The sequence below is a fragment of the Parasteatoda tepidariorum genome, chromosome 5 (genome assembly GCF_043381705.1).
Source record: "Parasteatoda tepidariorum isolate YZ-2023 chromosome 5, CAS_Ptep_4.0, whole genome shotgun sequence".
Classification (NCBI taxonomy): domain Eukaryota; kingdom Metazoa; phylum Arthropoda; class Arachnida; order Araneae; family Theridiidae; genus Parasteatoda; species Parasteatoda tepidariorum.
In genome coordinates this window covers 33247588-33265003 of record NC_092208.1, presented here as the reverse complement: position 1 = coordinate 33265003, position 17416 = coordinate 33247588, and the positions used below count along the sequence as shown (strand labels likewise).

Below are 17416 nucleotides of genomic sequence, written 5' to 3'. Positions count from 1 at the left end.
TGATTTTTTTTAAAAAGAAAATTAACTACCCATTGGGGGGAAAATAAGCACTGCATTGAGCACAAAACAATCATTTTTAAGTTCTAAGGCCTTGTATACGTTTTCTTTGATCTTTTTCAAAAGATTGCTGTCAGATTTTTGATTACTGAAAGTTTGACTGAATTTTCGCTTTATTTTTAATAACGTCGAATCTATTGAACAATTTAAATAGACTTTCTGTAAATGTTAATATTCTTTAATGTGTGGTCAATTAAAATTTTTTCTTCGACGAAAAGATCGCTGTGTTCTCTTCTCATCAAAAACGTGAGACTATAAAATGAATGTCACACTGAAAACGATGAAACGATTTGGACATACTCTTCACAAACTTTTGAGAAACACATCCTAACATATATGGACCATCAAATTATCTCTTGAATGATTTACATCGCAACAAACACCCTTACTAATAGTGATTACCAAACATACGCACATCAACCACTACCTTATTCTTGACTCATTCGGTTTCCTGATTCATGGCAAGAAACATGAGAGATCTCATATTTTTCCCAATTATTACTCATCTGAAATCAATTTATGAATAATTTGAACTGAATGAAAGTTTAGCAACTTTTTTGAAAGAAGTAAAATTAAAAAAAATAATCGAAACAGTCTGACGAACTTTTACTGTAAACTTCAATACAACAAAATAATTTTCAATAAGCTCATGAAAATTTCTCTTGAAATCCAATTGATACCCTTCACAACAGTGTTTTGCATATGTTTTTTAAACAATAAACCAATCAATTTGTAAAAATTTCTTTGTTAAATCAGAGCTCGCAATAACCAAATTCGACTGTATAAGGTTTTTCGTACTATGAGGTTTTGTACTTAAGGTGTAAACGTACTGATGGGGTGAATATCTTGAAAACTATTCAAGAATTCGAACTAAAAGTGTCACTTTAGCATTTGAAACGAAAAACAACAGAAAGTTAGGAAATATAAAATCGTGCATACCTACCCTCGCGGATTGAGCACTCTTCTTCGAATTCCAGCAAAACTCCGCCACAGCAGTAAGTATAGCTACTGCTAAACCACACATGAGCACGACAAAGACACCACCGATATTGTCCACTCCTAGTGCGTTTGCTTTACCGTCTTTATTTTTATCATCTCTAGAACACGTGATGCCCGGACTCTTCCACCACTTGTTATAGAGCATTTGGATGACCCCTTTTTCTTGAAGATCAAGGATTGCCAGGGAAATTTTATCGCGCCACGGGGAACCTGAAAACAAGAATGCTTATTATATTAAGAGATTGACATTGTAGTATAGCATGTAATTCACCACTTGCACTGGATGGACGTGCAACACTCGTCGAAATGCTTTAGACGAAACTTATCAACAGTGTACTGTACACGTCAGCAGGTAATTATCAATGAAATATAAAATATATTTGTGATTCGTATCAGAAAAACGAAAAAGATTGTTCTGATTTCTACCAGGTATGTAACACCTAACTTCTCGTAATGAATTGCTTTTAGCCGTTTTGTTAAACGTATCAGTAGTTTTATTGCCAGCGCTAGGGTTAAAAATAAATACATTATCTATCCCTTAAAAATTTCAAGGGGTTTTTGAGGTAGTTTTGAGGTGTCAAGGTTGATTTAAGATTTATTTGATTTTGACTTCAAAAACAACCCTTCAATGTCAACATCTCAAGGTTTATAATCAAGGTAAATAAAGTTGTCTCATTCACACTTGATGTTGTTATGAGGTAGTCGAAAATCTACTTTGGAGCAACCAGCTTAGAGAGGTTATTTTTGAGGTTTAGAGTCTATTTTTTTCCTACACTTCAAGCGAATAAGTATATTTGAGGTGTGAATAATTTCACCCAATCTCAACTAAAAGTATTGCTGAGATATACATGAGGATAATTTTTCGAGGTGTAAATGAGGTTGAAATTGAGGTTTATTAATGAGGTTATTTTCGGTGCAAACCACAACAAATATTTCAACCTCGGTTACATTTTTTTACATCTGTTAACCACAAAACACCATACTTTTTTTGTAAGGGATGTGACTAATGGGATATCTTCACTTAATCTCTAGTGTAGAGGCATCTGGTTTCAAACATAGAAGTTAGAGAATAACACAAAGATAAGATCTCGCATTGATAGCATCTGATATAGCTGACTGTTGTAGAAATATAATGATGTTTGGAAATATTCCTATTAGGCAGAAATGGGCTTAAACTCGTGTTAACGTTGCATCATATTGACTGAATATCATATGATTCTGTGTTTTTTAAATTGATTTCTGGGTAATGAAAAGTACCACCTTCACAAAAACTTATGAAGACAGGATTGTTTTTGGACAAAGATCCAATGTCCAAAAATCTTGCATAGACAATGTATAACGTGTGAAATATATTGCATTCCTTGTAACTCGTTTGAGTAGAACTTCACGTAAGCGATTTTGTGTATTTATATTATTGAGTAAAAATGCATAATATTGAGTACAAGTGATATGTTATCCGTTATGAATTTTAATTAAATTGTGTTTAATAATAAATATTATTCCTCCTGCCTTTTTTTATGCAAGATTTTTCCGTAATCTTTCACTTTATTAATATTTAATTATTTTTCCCTATAATTAAGGTTTTTTAATATTCTTAAAATTATTTTGCTTGAAATTAAAGGTGAGAAAATTATTGTTATTAATAGTAACGTTGATGTTTTGAATTTTATTGATAAAAATGTGGTTTTATTACTAATGAGATTATTTAAGAGATTTTATACCAGTATACCTCATGCTCAAATATTTGAAATTTGTAGTGGCATATATGATAAATATTTATTTAATGAAGATATTGATAAGTCTTATTGGACAGATATTTGTACTTGAAAATGCTCGTTTAATGACTTTGATTTTTATAAACAAAATATAGGGATTCCACAAGGTAATTCTTTTTCTGGTGCTTTTGCTAATATTTTTTTGCATTTTTTTCGAAGCCAAATATCTTGAGTTTAATTGTTTTAAAGCTTTAAGATACATTGAAGATTTAATTTTATTTAATTATGATAATTATGATTTTATTTTTAATATTTATCCTAAAGATTTGGTTTCGAAGAAGTCTAATGATAATTTCTTAAATGTTGAATATGTAGATTTTAAAATTGATATTGTTAATAAATAAATTAAAATTGGTGTTTAAGATAAAAGGCTTTTAAGTTTATGGTTATTTTTTCCGTAATTTTGATACTAATTTGTGCAGTAAAAGTTAGAAAAAGTAGATAAAGAGGCAACAAGTAATTTTTTAAAAAAATTGGAAAATAATGGTTTTTCTTTTAATTTCTGTAATATTGAATTTAAAATTGAAAAGAAAAAGATTAACAATTCTTAACTTCGTTTTCTTTTAATAGGGCAAGATCAAGTCTTTGGCCGAATTGCTCCGGTTAAGCATTTTTACTAATAATGGAAACGGCTTTCTTGCTACTTTTCTTTTCTTTTTTCTTCCTTCTGCGCATTAAATTAATGGGAGTTGTTTTTTTGTTAATTTCAATTTAGTTGAGGCTTTGTAGTCTGTTGTGTTCTTTGGTTTTGGGATTTATTATTTTCAAGTAAATTTTTGAACATTATATTCTTTTGTATTGTTTCGGTATTATAGTTTTGTATTTGGTTTTTGTAATTTGTATTATATTTTCTCTCTACCTGAACTTTGACAAGTCCTTTGAGGTACAGAGAGAACAACTTAAGTATTTGTCGAGCTCTCTCGAGAGGAATGGTTTTGCATTTATGACTTCCGGGGCTGGTACCCCCGGTCAGCTTCAGTTGTCAAATTTTTCATTGTTTTTCTTTATTTATTCTTTTGGTTTCAATTTCCTTTCTGAATTTCGGCTGCATAGAGCGTTTTTCCACTTGATGTGTAGTTTCTAATTGCTATAATAATTTCGATTTCTTTTCTTATTATGACCACCAGTCAAGTAAAATACATTACCAAATACTTGAAGTAAATTTTCTGAAGCAGCTTTTAACATGCGTTGAAGTCCTTGACATGCATCCACAATTACAGAGAAAGATGTTTTTAATGATTGATTTCAAAATGATTGTGTTCAAAAGGGGGAATGGAATGAAACATAAAGATTTTTGTCTCATTATGCCTGCTTTAATTAAAAATTTAAATACTTAATAAATATTTTTCAACATTAATGTAAGATAATAATAAATTATATTCCGTGATACAAGAATAAAATTTATATTAATTGACGAAAGGAAGCAGGACAAAAAATAAAGAGTCGTTGTTCCCGTAGTGGGAGCTTTGGCACCTACTGTGTTAATGGGAATGATAGAACTAGAAATGTTTGAATCGATGTTAACCGGATCGAATGTTATCATCTTTCAATAAAAATATGTTTTCCTCGTTTTTATCTCAAATTAGATTCATTGCTTTGATTTTCTTTTTTGGACTATTTAAATACTCCAACTCTTTACCATTAAGTTTCCGCGATATCTTCTTAAATTATGAGAAAATTCATTTATAATTTCATAGTTATAATTTAAGTGTGTAACAAAAATTATCACATATAATAATTTTGATGGAATTAGTGCTCTATTGTACAATTAAGACTTTGAATATTTTTATAGTTAACTTGAACTCTTTGATTCTTATGTTTAAAACTTGAGATAAACTTACCCATGGGTGTAGCGATGCCGTATCCTTTAGAGTCCAACAGACCCCCGACTTGGGTCAAGTTGCAGTCCCTTTGAACCATATAATCTAGCATTGTAGATTCCATTAAGAACGCGTAGTTACCCTCCAGCACTCGTTGCACCCCTTCCTCGTAAGAGCTCACGAACACTCCGGGCCTACTCTCCATGAATCTCCACATTTTTAGATATGTTTCAATTTTTGAATCCTGAAAGTAATAACAACGAAGAAGCGCTTTTAATTAATGTACAATCAAGCTTACGTTTTTAATTGATATATAATCACAGCTTAAACATAATTTTAACTATGCAAACTACGCCAAATAATTAATTAATCAAAAAGAAAGGAATCTAATATTAACTGTAAGAAAATTAATTCTTCGGGGTTAAATTTCAAAATTATGAAAAAAAGAAAAAAAAAGTTAATTTAATTAAATATATGTATTTACCTTAATATAAAGCAACTAATTACAATACACATAAAATATTACTAAATAAATATAAAATTGAATACTCATAACACTATTAGATTTCGCTTGACTGCCACACTGTCATAAATCTCGCCCTACTTACTAAGGTATAGTTCGTTCACCAAGAGTTGGCACTTGGCTCCACCTCCTCAGACGGAGAGTTCGTTTCAGCGCGGAAGTAAAAGGAGAAGCGTCTCCGCACTTGAAATTGAGACTACCCTTAATGCTTGCCAAACGCAAACGAATTATTTTTCAATCACTTCCTTCGCTTTATCATCTGCTAGTATGCCTTTCGTTGCTCTAGCAAATTAAATATATTGCAGCAAAATGTCTCAAAAAGGACAAACTTTTCACTCAAATGAGAGAAATATCATCAAATTTATGAAATATTTAGAGTTAAAAAATGTACATTAAGATTGCTAAATAAATATTTTTGTTATACGATCGCCAAATAGCAACTATGTTTAGGATTGTTCACATCCTTCTGCCAAAAATAGTGAAATAATATTGTCGGATACCACGTGATGAAGCAAAGTTTCCAACTCCTGGTGAACGAACTATACGCATACGTTGACCTGCATGTTCTTGAGTGCATTATTTTTTAATATTATAATAATATAGATTTAGAAGCTTCATACAAATCGCAGAACTACTAAGCTAAAAGAAAAATAATTATTTTTAGAATCAATAAATTATATAATATTTAAAATTAGTTAAAGTTTTGAGCACGAGGAATTAGCATCTTTTTTTCGAAACTTACTTCTGTTTTTGTGAAATTCTACCCAAATAAAATTATTGTGCTGCATCTATTTGTGGAAATAGATGCAGAAGGCTTAAATATCCACGAATATTTCAGTAAAGGTAAAACTGTAAATTTTCTTATATCGTGTTTTTAGAAGCTAAAAAGCAGAGGTTCACAAATGTGGTTCGAGGTAATGGTAATGAAAAAAAAAAAAAAAAAAAAAAAAAANAAAAAAAAAAAAAAAAAAAAAAAAAAAAAAAAAAAAAAAAAAAAAAAAAAAAAGAACTCACCCTAAAGAACGTCATAGTGGAACCGCCTTCCAGCGTGCCGTATGAAATCTTGCTCTGCTCCGCCAGATCTTCGACGCTTTCTATTGGCGTTATCATGCGCTCTACGGTAAGGAAGGCAGCTAAATTAGCCGTATATGATGATATCATAATTAGAGTAAAGAACCACCAGATGGCGCCTATGATACGCGTCGATGTCGCTTTAGGATTCAAGTCGCAACCCTGGTGCATCAGGGTTACAATTGTAAACCAGAAACTGAAAGAGAAAGTTTTGAGAACTGGTTACATGTTTGTATCTTGGAAGAATCACACATTTCAAATTTATTTGAAACTCTTTTCATATTAAATAAACTTTATATCAAAAAAAAAAAATGTAAGGGCTGCCGCGAACACTGCTTCCGGTGTTCATTTTAACGTTGACCTTTTTTTTTGTGCCCCAAAAAACAATAGAACTTAGAAACTTGAAATAAAAAATATATATGATATTCGATAATTAGTTGAAAAATTATTAACCGTTAATCTTAATTAAAAAAACACCGTACGGGCCGAACTACAGGTCGCAGAAATGTAACTATAGAATTGAAATTTGGCATGTTGAAAGGACCACATTTGTTAATGAATTTAACACAGAATTTCGCTTTTTTAAATTTCCAATTTATTCGAAAGTTAATGTAATGGAGAGTTAATGTCCTTCTCTTTTAAGCGCCTTTTCGCGAATTTTTTTTCTCACTTTTTTTGTTGCCTTTAGGTTAAATTTTACTTTGCTGCTCAAAATCTATAGACTTATAAACTTAAAATTACTAAAGTGTATATTAAAATATGCAAGGAGGTCAACGGATTGAAAAAATTACAATTCGAATGTTAGTTCAAGAATTATTAACTGTTAAGTTTGATATGACATTAATAAAAAGAACGTATATCTTCTGAAATGCAACTACAGAGCTGAAATTTGACGTGCTGATAAGACTATTTTATATTATAATTTTAACGAAAGCTTTTTTTTTTAATTCTTATTTGTTCGAAAATTATTACAAATTTAAGTTCTTTTTCGAGATGTCTTCAGTTTTTTTTTTTAAAAAAAATTAAATACTCATTCCTTGTTGTAGAAAATTTAAATTAAAAAAAAGTTACTTAATTTTTTCGTCATTTGTTTTACTCATTTTGATGTTAAAAGTTTTTAATTAATGAAATTTAATAAGCATATTAAATACAACAATTCAGATGTAAACGAATGTATTATTACTATTATTCATTGCACCATTTAGTATAACAATATCATGATGAAACAACTGAGTTTTTTAAACATATAGTTTCAGTAGAAATTTTGAAGAAAATTTTATTTATTTCAAAATGTAAATATTTTCCTGACAAAATTCGAAAAAAAATTAAAAAAATATTTTGAAAAATAAACTTGTTTGGAAAGTGATAAAAAATTTACGAAGTAAATAAATAAAAATAAGAAGGAAAGAAAATAAAAAAATGCAAAACATTTTTCATGTAAAAAAATAAACTTTTCGATTGTAACAAAACATTCTTACAGAATCTTGCATTTCGAATTTTTGCAGAGACTTGGCATTCTGCTGGGATTAAAATTTACAACCCAAACCTTGAAAGTTGTAAAAGTGTCGGGATTCTGTAATAAATTCACGTGCCTTTTTCGCAACAAAAATGATTAACTATTGATTTTTTTGAGACAGGGAATAAAAAATATAATTGAGTAAAACTCTAATTCACAATACATTAAATTAGTTTAGAAATTTTTTAAATGGTGAAATTGTTGTAAATTATGGTTTTTAATCACATAAATGAATTTCTTCTTTCTGAAACACTATTTGCATTTATTCTTTTAAACTAGGAGGCTTCGCCCCCTGCTCGCTGGCGCATTTGGCGATATCACACTTATAGAATAGAAGGATTTGTTACTTCAAGCTCTCAGGTATCTTAATTTTGATCTAGTAGCGCTTCTATGTCATTTTGATTTATGTTGCTAAGTTAACTTCCAAAAATTCTATGGCTGGCAACAGCATTTTTATTTTTTAAGTTGTTTATTTTTATTTCTTCTAGAATTCGTTCTTTTTTTAGCAAAATGTTTTTTAACCTAACAGAATTCTCTGCCGACTGTTATCTCTGTAAATGAAGAAAATAAAGTAAATATTTAAGTGTTGTGAAAAGAATCTTATTTAGTTGTACAAAATACTTCATTAAAAATGAAAACTGTTGCCACCGGCGGAAAAGAAATACAGCCAAAATTTGGGAGTTACGTAAGAGAATTATATATATTAGATAATAATTAAAATAATACAGAAATACAAAAAAAATTTGTATAATAATCGCTTTTTTTCTTCTTCTTTCCGTGCAATCCTTTGCCACACACAATTCTGTTATAAAATTTAAAAAAAAAAACTTGAAAATGAATATAATTTGAGAAAATACCATACTGCTAATGAAATTTAATATTCACGATCGCAACAAACTATAGGGGGCGTTGCTGTATGAAACGCATACCTGCGATTTCTATATGAACCGTCATTCAGTTACTCTGGAGACGTCGTTAATGTAGCGTGTAGCATTGCAACGTTCCTTCTTTAATGTGGCTTATTAAATTTAAAAAAGAAAAATGCTTGATCTTCTTTCTTGTACAACCGAAAACAAAATGGTATCTCTTTTTATTAGAGAAGGAATATCCAAAACACATCGGAAAAATATTTGTACATTAACAGAAAAAAATATGTATATTCTTATAAGAGTTAAAACCTAATGCCCGAGAAATAGTATTACTAAATTTAATGATATAACATGAAAGGCCCATTTAAACTTTACATTCTATAGTTTTAAGAATCATATTAGTTCAAAAATTAAAATGAACAAAAAGTATACATAAGCCTCATAATTTTATGAAATTTAATTTTGTAAACAACGTTTTTTGACAACAATTTTTATCAAAAAATTTCAAGTTTCAATAAAAATCATTATTTAGAAACTAAGAAACGTAAAATAAAGAATGCTGACGAAACAAAAACAAAAAAAAAAAACAATTCTTTTTTGTCGCCATTTTTAGTGCTACGAATATTCGTCTTTGGGATTTGCCAAAAACAAAACAAGATGCAATTTTATTTTTTCAGGAGGGAAATATTTTACCGAAAAAACGAAAATGTACCAATTCCCACAACATAAAACTTTATCTTGGTAAACGTACGTTTTGGAAATGTTATTTCATTTGGAATCTTATTTATCAGAGTTCATATGGCGATATGATTGTTTTGAATCTATGCTAAACTCTATATCGGCTCATTTTCCACCGAAATCCGATTAACTATTTTGATTTTAAATAAAGTGTTTTATTTTATGAATTGTCGCAAAAATTTTAAGTGTAGATTGGCGGCACTTAAAAACCGCCAAATCTGTAGCGGCGGTGGCGTTAATACGTAAGTACCGAATTTTTATTCCATACTTTTCTGAATCATATTACTTCAAACATTGGAATATACAAGAAGTATACATAAACACATAATGTTATACCATTTAATTTTTCAAAAAAAGTATTTTGAGAACAATTTTTATCAAAAAATTATAAACTAAAAAACGGAAAATAAAGAATTCTTAGGATAAAAAAAAGATTTTAAGAATTCTTTACATTGAAATAAAAACTTTCATATTGTTTCTTTTTTTATTATTCTTATAGTTCTTAATCAGACGTAAAAAACCATTCTGTAGAGAACCATCATCAAATGAAAAAAAAATATTTACAAGCAAATTTTTTATTGTAAAAATCATTGCACTTACCTGATTTATGATTCCCGGAGAATTCCAAAATGATAAGTTCCTTGTTTGAAAACTTTATTCTCAAATAATAGATACATAGTTTATACCTTCATTACTTTTAGATAACATACTACACAGCAAAATTTTATAATTGATATGAATTTGAATATGTAGCTAAAAACAGAATAGCTGAATTCTAGTTGAACTTATTCTTTCAAAATTAAAAAAAACTTACCAAGAAAACGATTTAAATTAATTAAGAATCAGCACAAATGGCACTATTTCAAGTAACTTGGATAATTTTTTATTGTTGTTTTCCGAATTATATGGATACAGAAATATATACTATTCTATAACGAAGAAGAATATGCTATAACTATTACAATTCTGTATGTTCTGAATTCATATTTATTCACTGGAATGACGAAAGCAATGTTGACTTCACTTTAATTCGTAATGAATTGAAGACAGAAGAAATGCATTTTACCTTAATACACACATCTGTAACAGTATCCGAAATCGGAAGTCATCAGTTGCAAGTTTGTTGATAATAGAAATTAAAAATTATTGAGGAATTTTTCTTCAAATGTTTGGCGTGTTCTGTTCCTGAAAGATTTACTAATATTCTGGAGATTTTTTTCAAGTTCTTCGGCCTTTTCCTTAGGGAAATTTTGTTTCTTATTTGCTGCTAAAAAATGGCGTCTGATTCAGTCAATGACTTTGATGGAACTAAATGAAAACGTGATAAATTAATGTCCGATATTTACAGGCTCCCGCTAGACGGCGTACTCGAGCGTTGCGATCGCGAATACTATTTAATTGCGTAGATTCAACACTATCATCAACATCCTTTCAACATTGTAGTAAATAAATTTTGTCTAAAGCGCTTTAAATTTTAATGGCAATAGTACAGTTTTATGTCGTTTCAATTATATAAGTAACTACGGTTAGGAAGAAGTAATAAAGCAAAGCAGCTCACCCACTTAAAAACGTTTAAATATGTGCATAAGCAATCATTCAAATTATTAATTAAAAAGATTTCACGTAGAAATGCTTAATTTATTTGGTTTCTAAGCGTTGTTTTATTGTGGCGTTGTGGATTAAAGCAGTTTTATTAAAAAAAACATGCCATAGCTGTAAATCATATTTTTATTCGATTTAGATAAGTTATCTGGATGTAGAAACTCTAATACTTCACAGATCAGTAGGTGCTAAGACTGTATACAAAACGATAGATGAGTTGATTTCCGGTTAGCAAATCATGTTAAGAATTTCGATTTAAAACTGCAGTTTCTAGAAACACATCAATGAAATAAACAGAACTGATCATAAATATATTAATTTAAGAAAAAACCACTTACCTATTCCCAAGGCTGAATTGGTTTTCCATGACGTCACATTCCGTAACGCAAGGATGAGGATTTTGCCACTCATATGGACTAAACCTTGCAACGATGAACATCGTACCACTGACCAGGACATAAGCAGCCAGCACGTAAAGCCAGATGTCCACTGCAAGGGGGCTCATGAAGGAAAAAAGTCTCACTGGCATATTTTTTGGCAATTTGAACAGGATTCCGATGCCAAGATTCATGAATGGTTTTGTGAAATCGATGACACTTTCCCTGGCATAGTTTATGGTCATTGGTGCGACAGCTAGATCAGCGTTCTTTCAAAAACAAAATGAGAGATAAATTAGCTTGCAAATAAAGGATTCAATTTTTCTGATAATTATTAAAGATTCTGTTCTACGTATATTAATGTAAAATAACAAATAATGCTACACTTTTTATTAGGTATGATAAAATCTTTAGATAAGAACAAGCTGCTGGTGATATTTACATACTTTTTGATCTCTGTTGCCAGATTATTTTAACTTGGCAAATCATTTATTACGGTTACGTTTACAGTTAATTAAAATATTTTAACAAGGTATTGCGATTTAAATTAGGAAAGGATATTAATTGAATCACATATAGAAAATTTGAAAGATTTAAAATAGCGGATTATTAAAAACACTGGCTCATTCGCCGTTTCGAGAGAGTATAAAGAAATCTGAAATCTTTATCATAAACTTGAATTATTAATTTGTTAAAGAGCTATAAAATTTTTAATGGCTCCCAACATATAAGAAAAAAACATACTTTTAAGTAATCGTCGCCACTTAAACTCTCGCAAATACGATTCGCGTCAATAATAGTTTGTCTTTTTTTACAGTCCACGAAACGAAGTAAGGTCGAAATATTTGTGCTAGTATTAGGGCATAGGGGAAAGAATAAGGTGCACATTAATGGAATTGTAAATTGTTTGAGTAGTGCATTTACTTCTCCATTTAGTGAACTGTTCAGATCACTTTTTAATTCGTTATAAGCTAAAATAAGGCATGAACTTGATAAGTATTATAATCATAAAAGTTTATTATAATATATAAAAAAAAATTGGTAATTAAGTTCCGCCTCTTGATTTTTATTAATCTATAAATTAATTTGCGTAATCCCTATTTCACCTATCCATTTAACTGCTGATGCACAAATGCTAAACTTTCCTAATTTAGATATTCGTTAATATATCGATATGTTGATTTATTGATGAACTTTTAATTCATTGTTCCTTTTTTTCATTTATTTCTTTATATAATATAAGAAGAGAGTGAAATGATAAAAATAGTCAATCACAGAACACTTGCAGTCAGCAGGGCACAAAACAGCCAATTAATATTGAGAACACATGTGTAATAATTTTAGAACGCATCGGTAATAATTTTTACTTATCCAGTTTTTCCTTATTCATTTCAATATTGTTTTGCTTGTCATCAGCATCAAATTAATAAAAGTCGGAAAGGTATTGTTTCCCTTTAAATATATTTGTATCCCTAATTTTAAGTTATTTTCCAGTACTGCTATTATTAGCGAAAATATTAAATTATGGTTGTGAACTCATCAAATTTGTTTGAACAATATATTGTTATAAGAATATAAATGTTATTTTAAAAAATGATTACTTCAAAAAATAACTTTTGTTCACCAAGAGATCTAAATGTTTATAATACTAATAGATAGTAATATTTGGAAGTGAGAAGTAGAGGCTCAAGCGTAAGCACACAGAATTCCTTTTAGGAAATATATGTTAAGTGATTAATTTTAACTTTAGTAGAAAAACTGTTTTCTGCCAAGAAAAGACAATAATTGCGAAGCAATCATCGGGGCTGATGAGTGGCAGCGAACAGGGGGCTTAGCCCCCTAGTTTTATAATAAGAAACATTTATAGTAACGGTTGCCATGGTGATGAGCTATTATTAAAAGAAATGGCTCATGATTACTTAAAATTACTATTAAATAACGATAGTTATATTTTCTCGCCATTTTTTTTACTCAAGTTTAAAGGTAAAGGTACTAATAAAATATAGGCGTGATTGTGGAATAATAAGGAGAATTCTCAGATTTACTGATTATTCCAGTCGTAAGATTTGCAGTAACTGTGATGAGCATCTTCAAGCGCGTTTGAGCCAGTGTTAGAGAAGTACGTGCAGTTACTTAATAACTTATGTACAAGAACGTACTGGATGATAAGTAAAAGTGCAAAATTCCTCGAATAAAAACGAATTAACACAAAGTGAAAACGAGTTTAATAAAATACTAATATAAACCAGCAAGTTGACACAAATCGATTAAATCGCAAATAACAAAAACATAAATTGTAGGACGTTTTCTGTTTCTTTGGTTTTACTTCAATTGATTATAAAAAGAAATTCTGGAAGTTTTTCAACTTCTTAGATTTACGTTTCATTCATGTTTCATAAATTTAATTCATTTCATTCTAAAGAAAATTCAGTTAGCAAATTAAAAAAAAATTCTACCCAAGATTTAATGCAATATATATTACGAAGTACTTTTCATAAATTCATCTTTAGCTTTTACTTATTTTAAGTGTTTTGTCTGTGATTCGATTAATAAGAAGCTTAGATTATCTGAAACAAATATAAATATTCATAGGCATTAATTAATGTAATGAAAGATATTTATTTATTTATTATTATTTTTTAAACTTAGTACTTTTAAATTTTTTCAACTTTAAATCTTATTTTTTTGGTAAACAGAACACTGAATATCATTTAAATAATTAGAGAGCTCGTGTATGTTTATGTAAATGAAGCTCTCTGTTTCTTTCTTTTCATATCATTTCAAGCGTTTGCTGTTTTAAAAAGAGCATTGTCAAGTATATATTTTGATCAATGGAATACCAATGAAGCATATATAATGGGCTTCCTGATTCGTTAATAATCAATGAATTTATTTGGTTTATCAATGAAATTATTTCAGCGTTGTGCCAAGTTTCTTGAAAACGTAGTTGGAATTTTTAATGGGCTTTTGAACAACGAATAATAATTTCCAACGAGTTTAGAAATAAGCATATATATATGCCAAAACTATGCATAATATGAGGGAAATAAAAGCAATTCATAATATTGTTTTATTAAGAGGGATAAGGCAATATTACAGCCGGTTTACCATTAATGTAAATCTCATTACGAAGAATGAAATAAAGGTCGTGAAACTGATAATAAAATATACAAACTGTTTATAAAAACGATAAATTTTTTATATTGAAATAGTTTAAATAGTACATAAGTTTCAATGCTACATCAGTAAAACATTTCAGTTTACAGCTAAATGTAAATAATAAGCGATGGAAAACATGAAAACATTTAATGCTTAGTAAAGCTTTTTGTGTTTACTTTTTTTCCTTGTGCACAGAAAAATGATGCAACATTATAGCATCGTAACATGTATGCTATTCATAAATATTTTAAGGGTTCATGTAGCTACAATGCTAAAAAGCACTGAGATCTTATTACAAAAGAACATAGTTCTATCTTCGTTGACAGTTTAAAGCGCACTCATCTTCTAATTTAAGAGATGCCAGTTTTCTTAGAAAGTGAAGCATCCTGGTTCACACTGGGCATAATATAACCGGCATCATGTCATGAAACTGGTGGACCTTAGAGGTTCTCGGAGGAAACTGGAGGACCTTGACCGACACATTTGCTGTTGCGACGGAACCTTGCAAATCATTTGATTTTTTAACGTAAGGTTAGTCTTTTAGTAATATAATAGCAAATACTGAAATCTTCTTCTCGTGATTTTATGCGTTGTAGATAAGTAGATTGTTGTAAGTCCACAATTTACGTTTAGGTACAGATCCAGTTTAATTAGATTGAAGAAATGGAGTTTTATTTCAGTAAGGAGCATTATAAATAAAACTCCTGACAAAGTAACTTTTTCCGTAACTTTAGTTAAAAAAATAAGTTAAAAGAAGAAAAATGATGCTTATTAACTTAATGAATGTAGTAAAATTAAGCATCAAAAAATTTTTTTCTTTAAAATACTGGTACATGTTACTTTTACCCATTAAGATTTGTTTTTATACTTTCCATAGCCGTGAGCCCGATGCAGCAGCCCTCCGGCACGGCAACGGGAGCTGCAAATTAACACAGCGCTTGCAAATTGTTTTCCAACTCATATACATATATATATTTAAGTAAAGAAAAAATTGCCAGCTGAAAAAGCCGAGGAGAATTAAAAATTAAAAAAGAAATAAAAAATGAAATGCTTTTTTAATAATAAAAAATGAGGAATAGTTTTTCTTCTTTTTCGAAATTTGATGCCGAAAAAAAGACAATGTTCATTTTTCTCGTTATTGTTTTATTTATCTGAAAAGCACCTGAGATATTATGGTAATGACTTTGTTCTGAAGAAACTTTTAATAGGCGCAAAACAGAGTACCGTCAAAAACAATTCTATTAATTTCTACCTAAGAAATGAAGCATTTATATTTCTATATTGTCTTTCCAAGTATAAGTCAATTTTTTTAAAATATATATTTCTTTCCTTCGCATTCCTTAAATGAGTTCAGTATAAGCATCTGTTTCTTCTCCTTTTAAACGAAGCTAAAGTATTGTTTATAAAAATCAAAAAAAAATGTAAACAAATTAAGTATTTTGTGATATTAATTTTATAACATTTAATCTTTGAAAGTGCGTTATGTGTTAAATTAAGCTTAAATTTTGCAATATTTTCTGCCTGACTGCGTTTAAGTCAACAGATAGTGCTTCATACTGACTCTATAAATATTGTTTCTGTAACCATGAATCGAACAAACTTATTTAATGGCTCAATTTATTTTTTAATTTGAGTCCATTTTAAATTTGTCTGAAATTGCAGCAATATGTGATTTTACAGCTTTACACTGTTTATATAAGGCAATTTATAAATTATATATGTATATATAATTTATAAATTGTAATTTTTTTGACTGTTGTCAAAATGACTGCTAGTTCTAGGTACAAAGGCACACAATTCGTATTATCAGTACTTTATGAAATACCTTTTCAATTATTTCTTTGACCAAACCACTCCATTCACCGGAAGTGGTGTTTTCTGCACCAAACTTGTTATCAGGCACCAAGTACAACTCGTAGTTGAAACCAAGCAATTCCGCAATCGTCCGCAGGAGGTCAATACAGAAGCCTTCGAAACGGTCATTTCCAGTTAAATTGCGGTCACTTTTTAGCATCACATAGGGTGTAGACTAATGGGAAAGGTCAAGCATGGAGGAGAGCACAATGAAAGAAGAAAATAAATCTAATAAGAAAGCTTACCTAAAGATTCTAGAAGCAAAAGTAACAGGATTGCAGTATTTTGGAAATACAGGGTGTCCCTCGAATCGCACAAGATTTGATTTTTAAAAAGAACAAATTTTTACTTAAAAATTGTAAATTTTCTAGATTTACAAAATTTATATTGATATAGAATGCCCTATGCATAATAGGACTATGTATAATAGGACAGATGGCCTCCGCATTTTTGCTGGCTGAACTGCACTTTTTTGATGATATTTTAATGACCATTTGATATAAATCTAACTGAATTTTGCTGATACAGTGCTCGATTCTTCTCATTACGTGGGTGTATATAGGATTGTCGTTTTAAGTGTTAGATTTGTCAAAAAAGCTTAAAGCAATCAGTCTAATCCAAAAGAAGGATAAGGTTAACTTTTAGATGAGTGGATTAAAGCAAAAAACTACGTCAATCAAGCACAAATAAAAGTTCATCAATGGACATTTTACAGTTTCGGTTTTGCATACACGAACCTTTCTCAGTTACTAATCACCAACAAATCTGTTAATGCGTTTTTAGTGTGGTGCATCGTTTTCAATAAATCTAAACTGTCAGCCGTTTCATTCTCCATGTGGACGAAACTATATGGAGCAATGACGCTAATTTCAAATCTTGTTTGAATTTCGGGACACCCTCTAAAATTATTAATAGTTAGAACATTTTACAACGCAGGATTTTTAGTGAGGGATATCAAGCTTTTTAAGCATTTAAATGTGATGCAATTTTAGATCTTTGCATCAAACAAATTGCCTATGGTAAAGTCTAATGGAATTATTCAGAGACTAATATCTT

At 29.5% G+C, this 17416-nt stretch overlaps 1 protein-coding gene across 5 annotated transcripts in view; it reads right to left on the bottom strand.

Moving 5' to 3' along the window:
• The window catches only part of LOC107450782 (glutamate receptor ionotropic, kainate 2-like), a 104790-nt gene that overhangs the window by 10621 nt on the left and 76753 nt on the right, over positions 1 to 17416 (bottom strand). For 3 of the 5 annotated variants that reach the window (XM_071181265.1, XM_071181266.1, XM_071181263.1), the window contains 4 exons: positions 11309 to 11616; positions 6189 to 6441; positions 4673 to 4895; positions 1001 to 1266 (listed from right to left, as the gene is read on the bottom strand). In XM_071181265.1, the coding sequence (XP_071037366.1) occupies positions 1001 to 1266; positions 4673 to 4895; positions 6189 to 6441; positions 11309 to 11616 (1050 nt within the window). Of the gene's footprint in view, positions 1 to 1000; positions 1267 to 4672; positions 4896 to 6188; positions 6442 to 11308; positions 11617 to 16331; positions 16536 to 17416 lie in introns of all 5 variants that reach the window. The other 2 variants (XM_071181264.1, XM_071181262.1) reach the window with 1 other exon arrangement.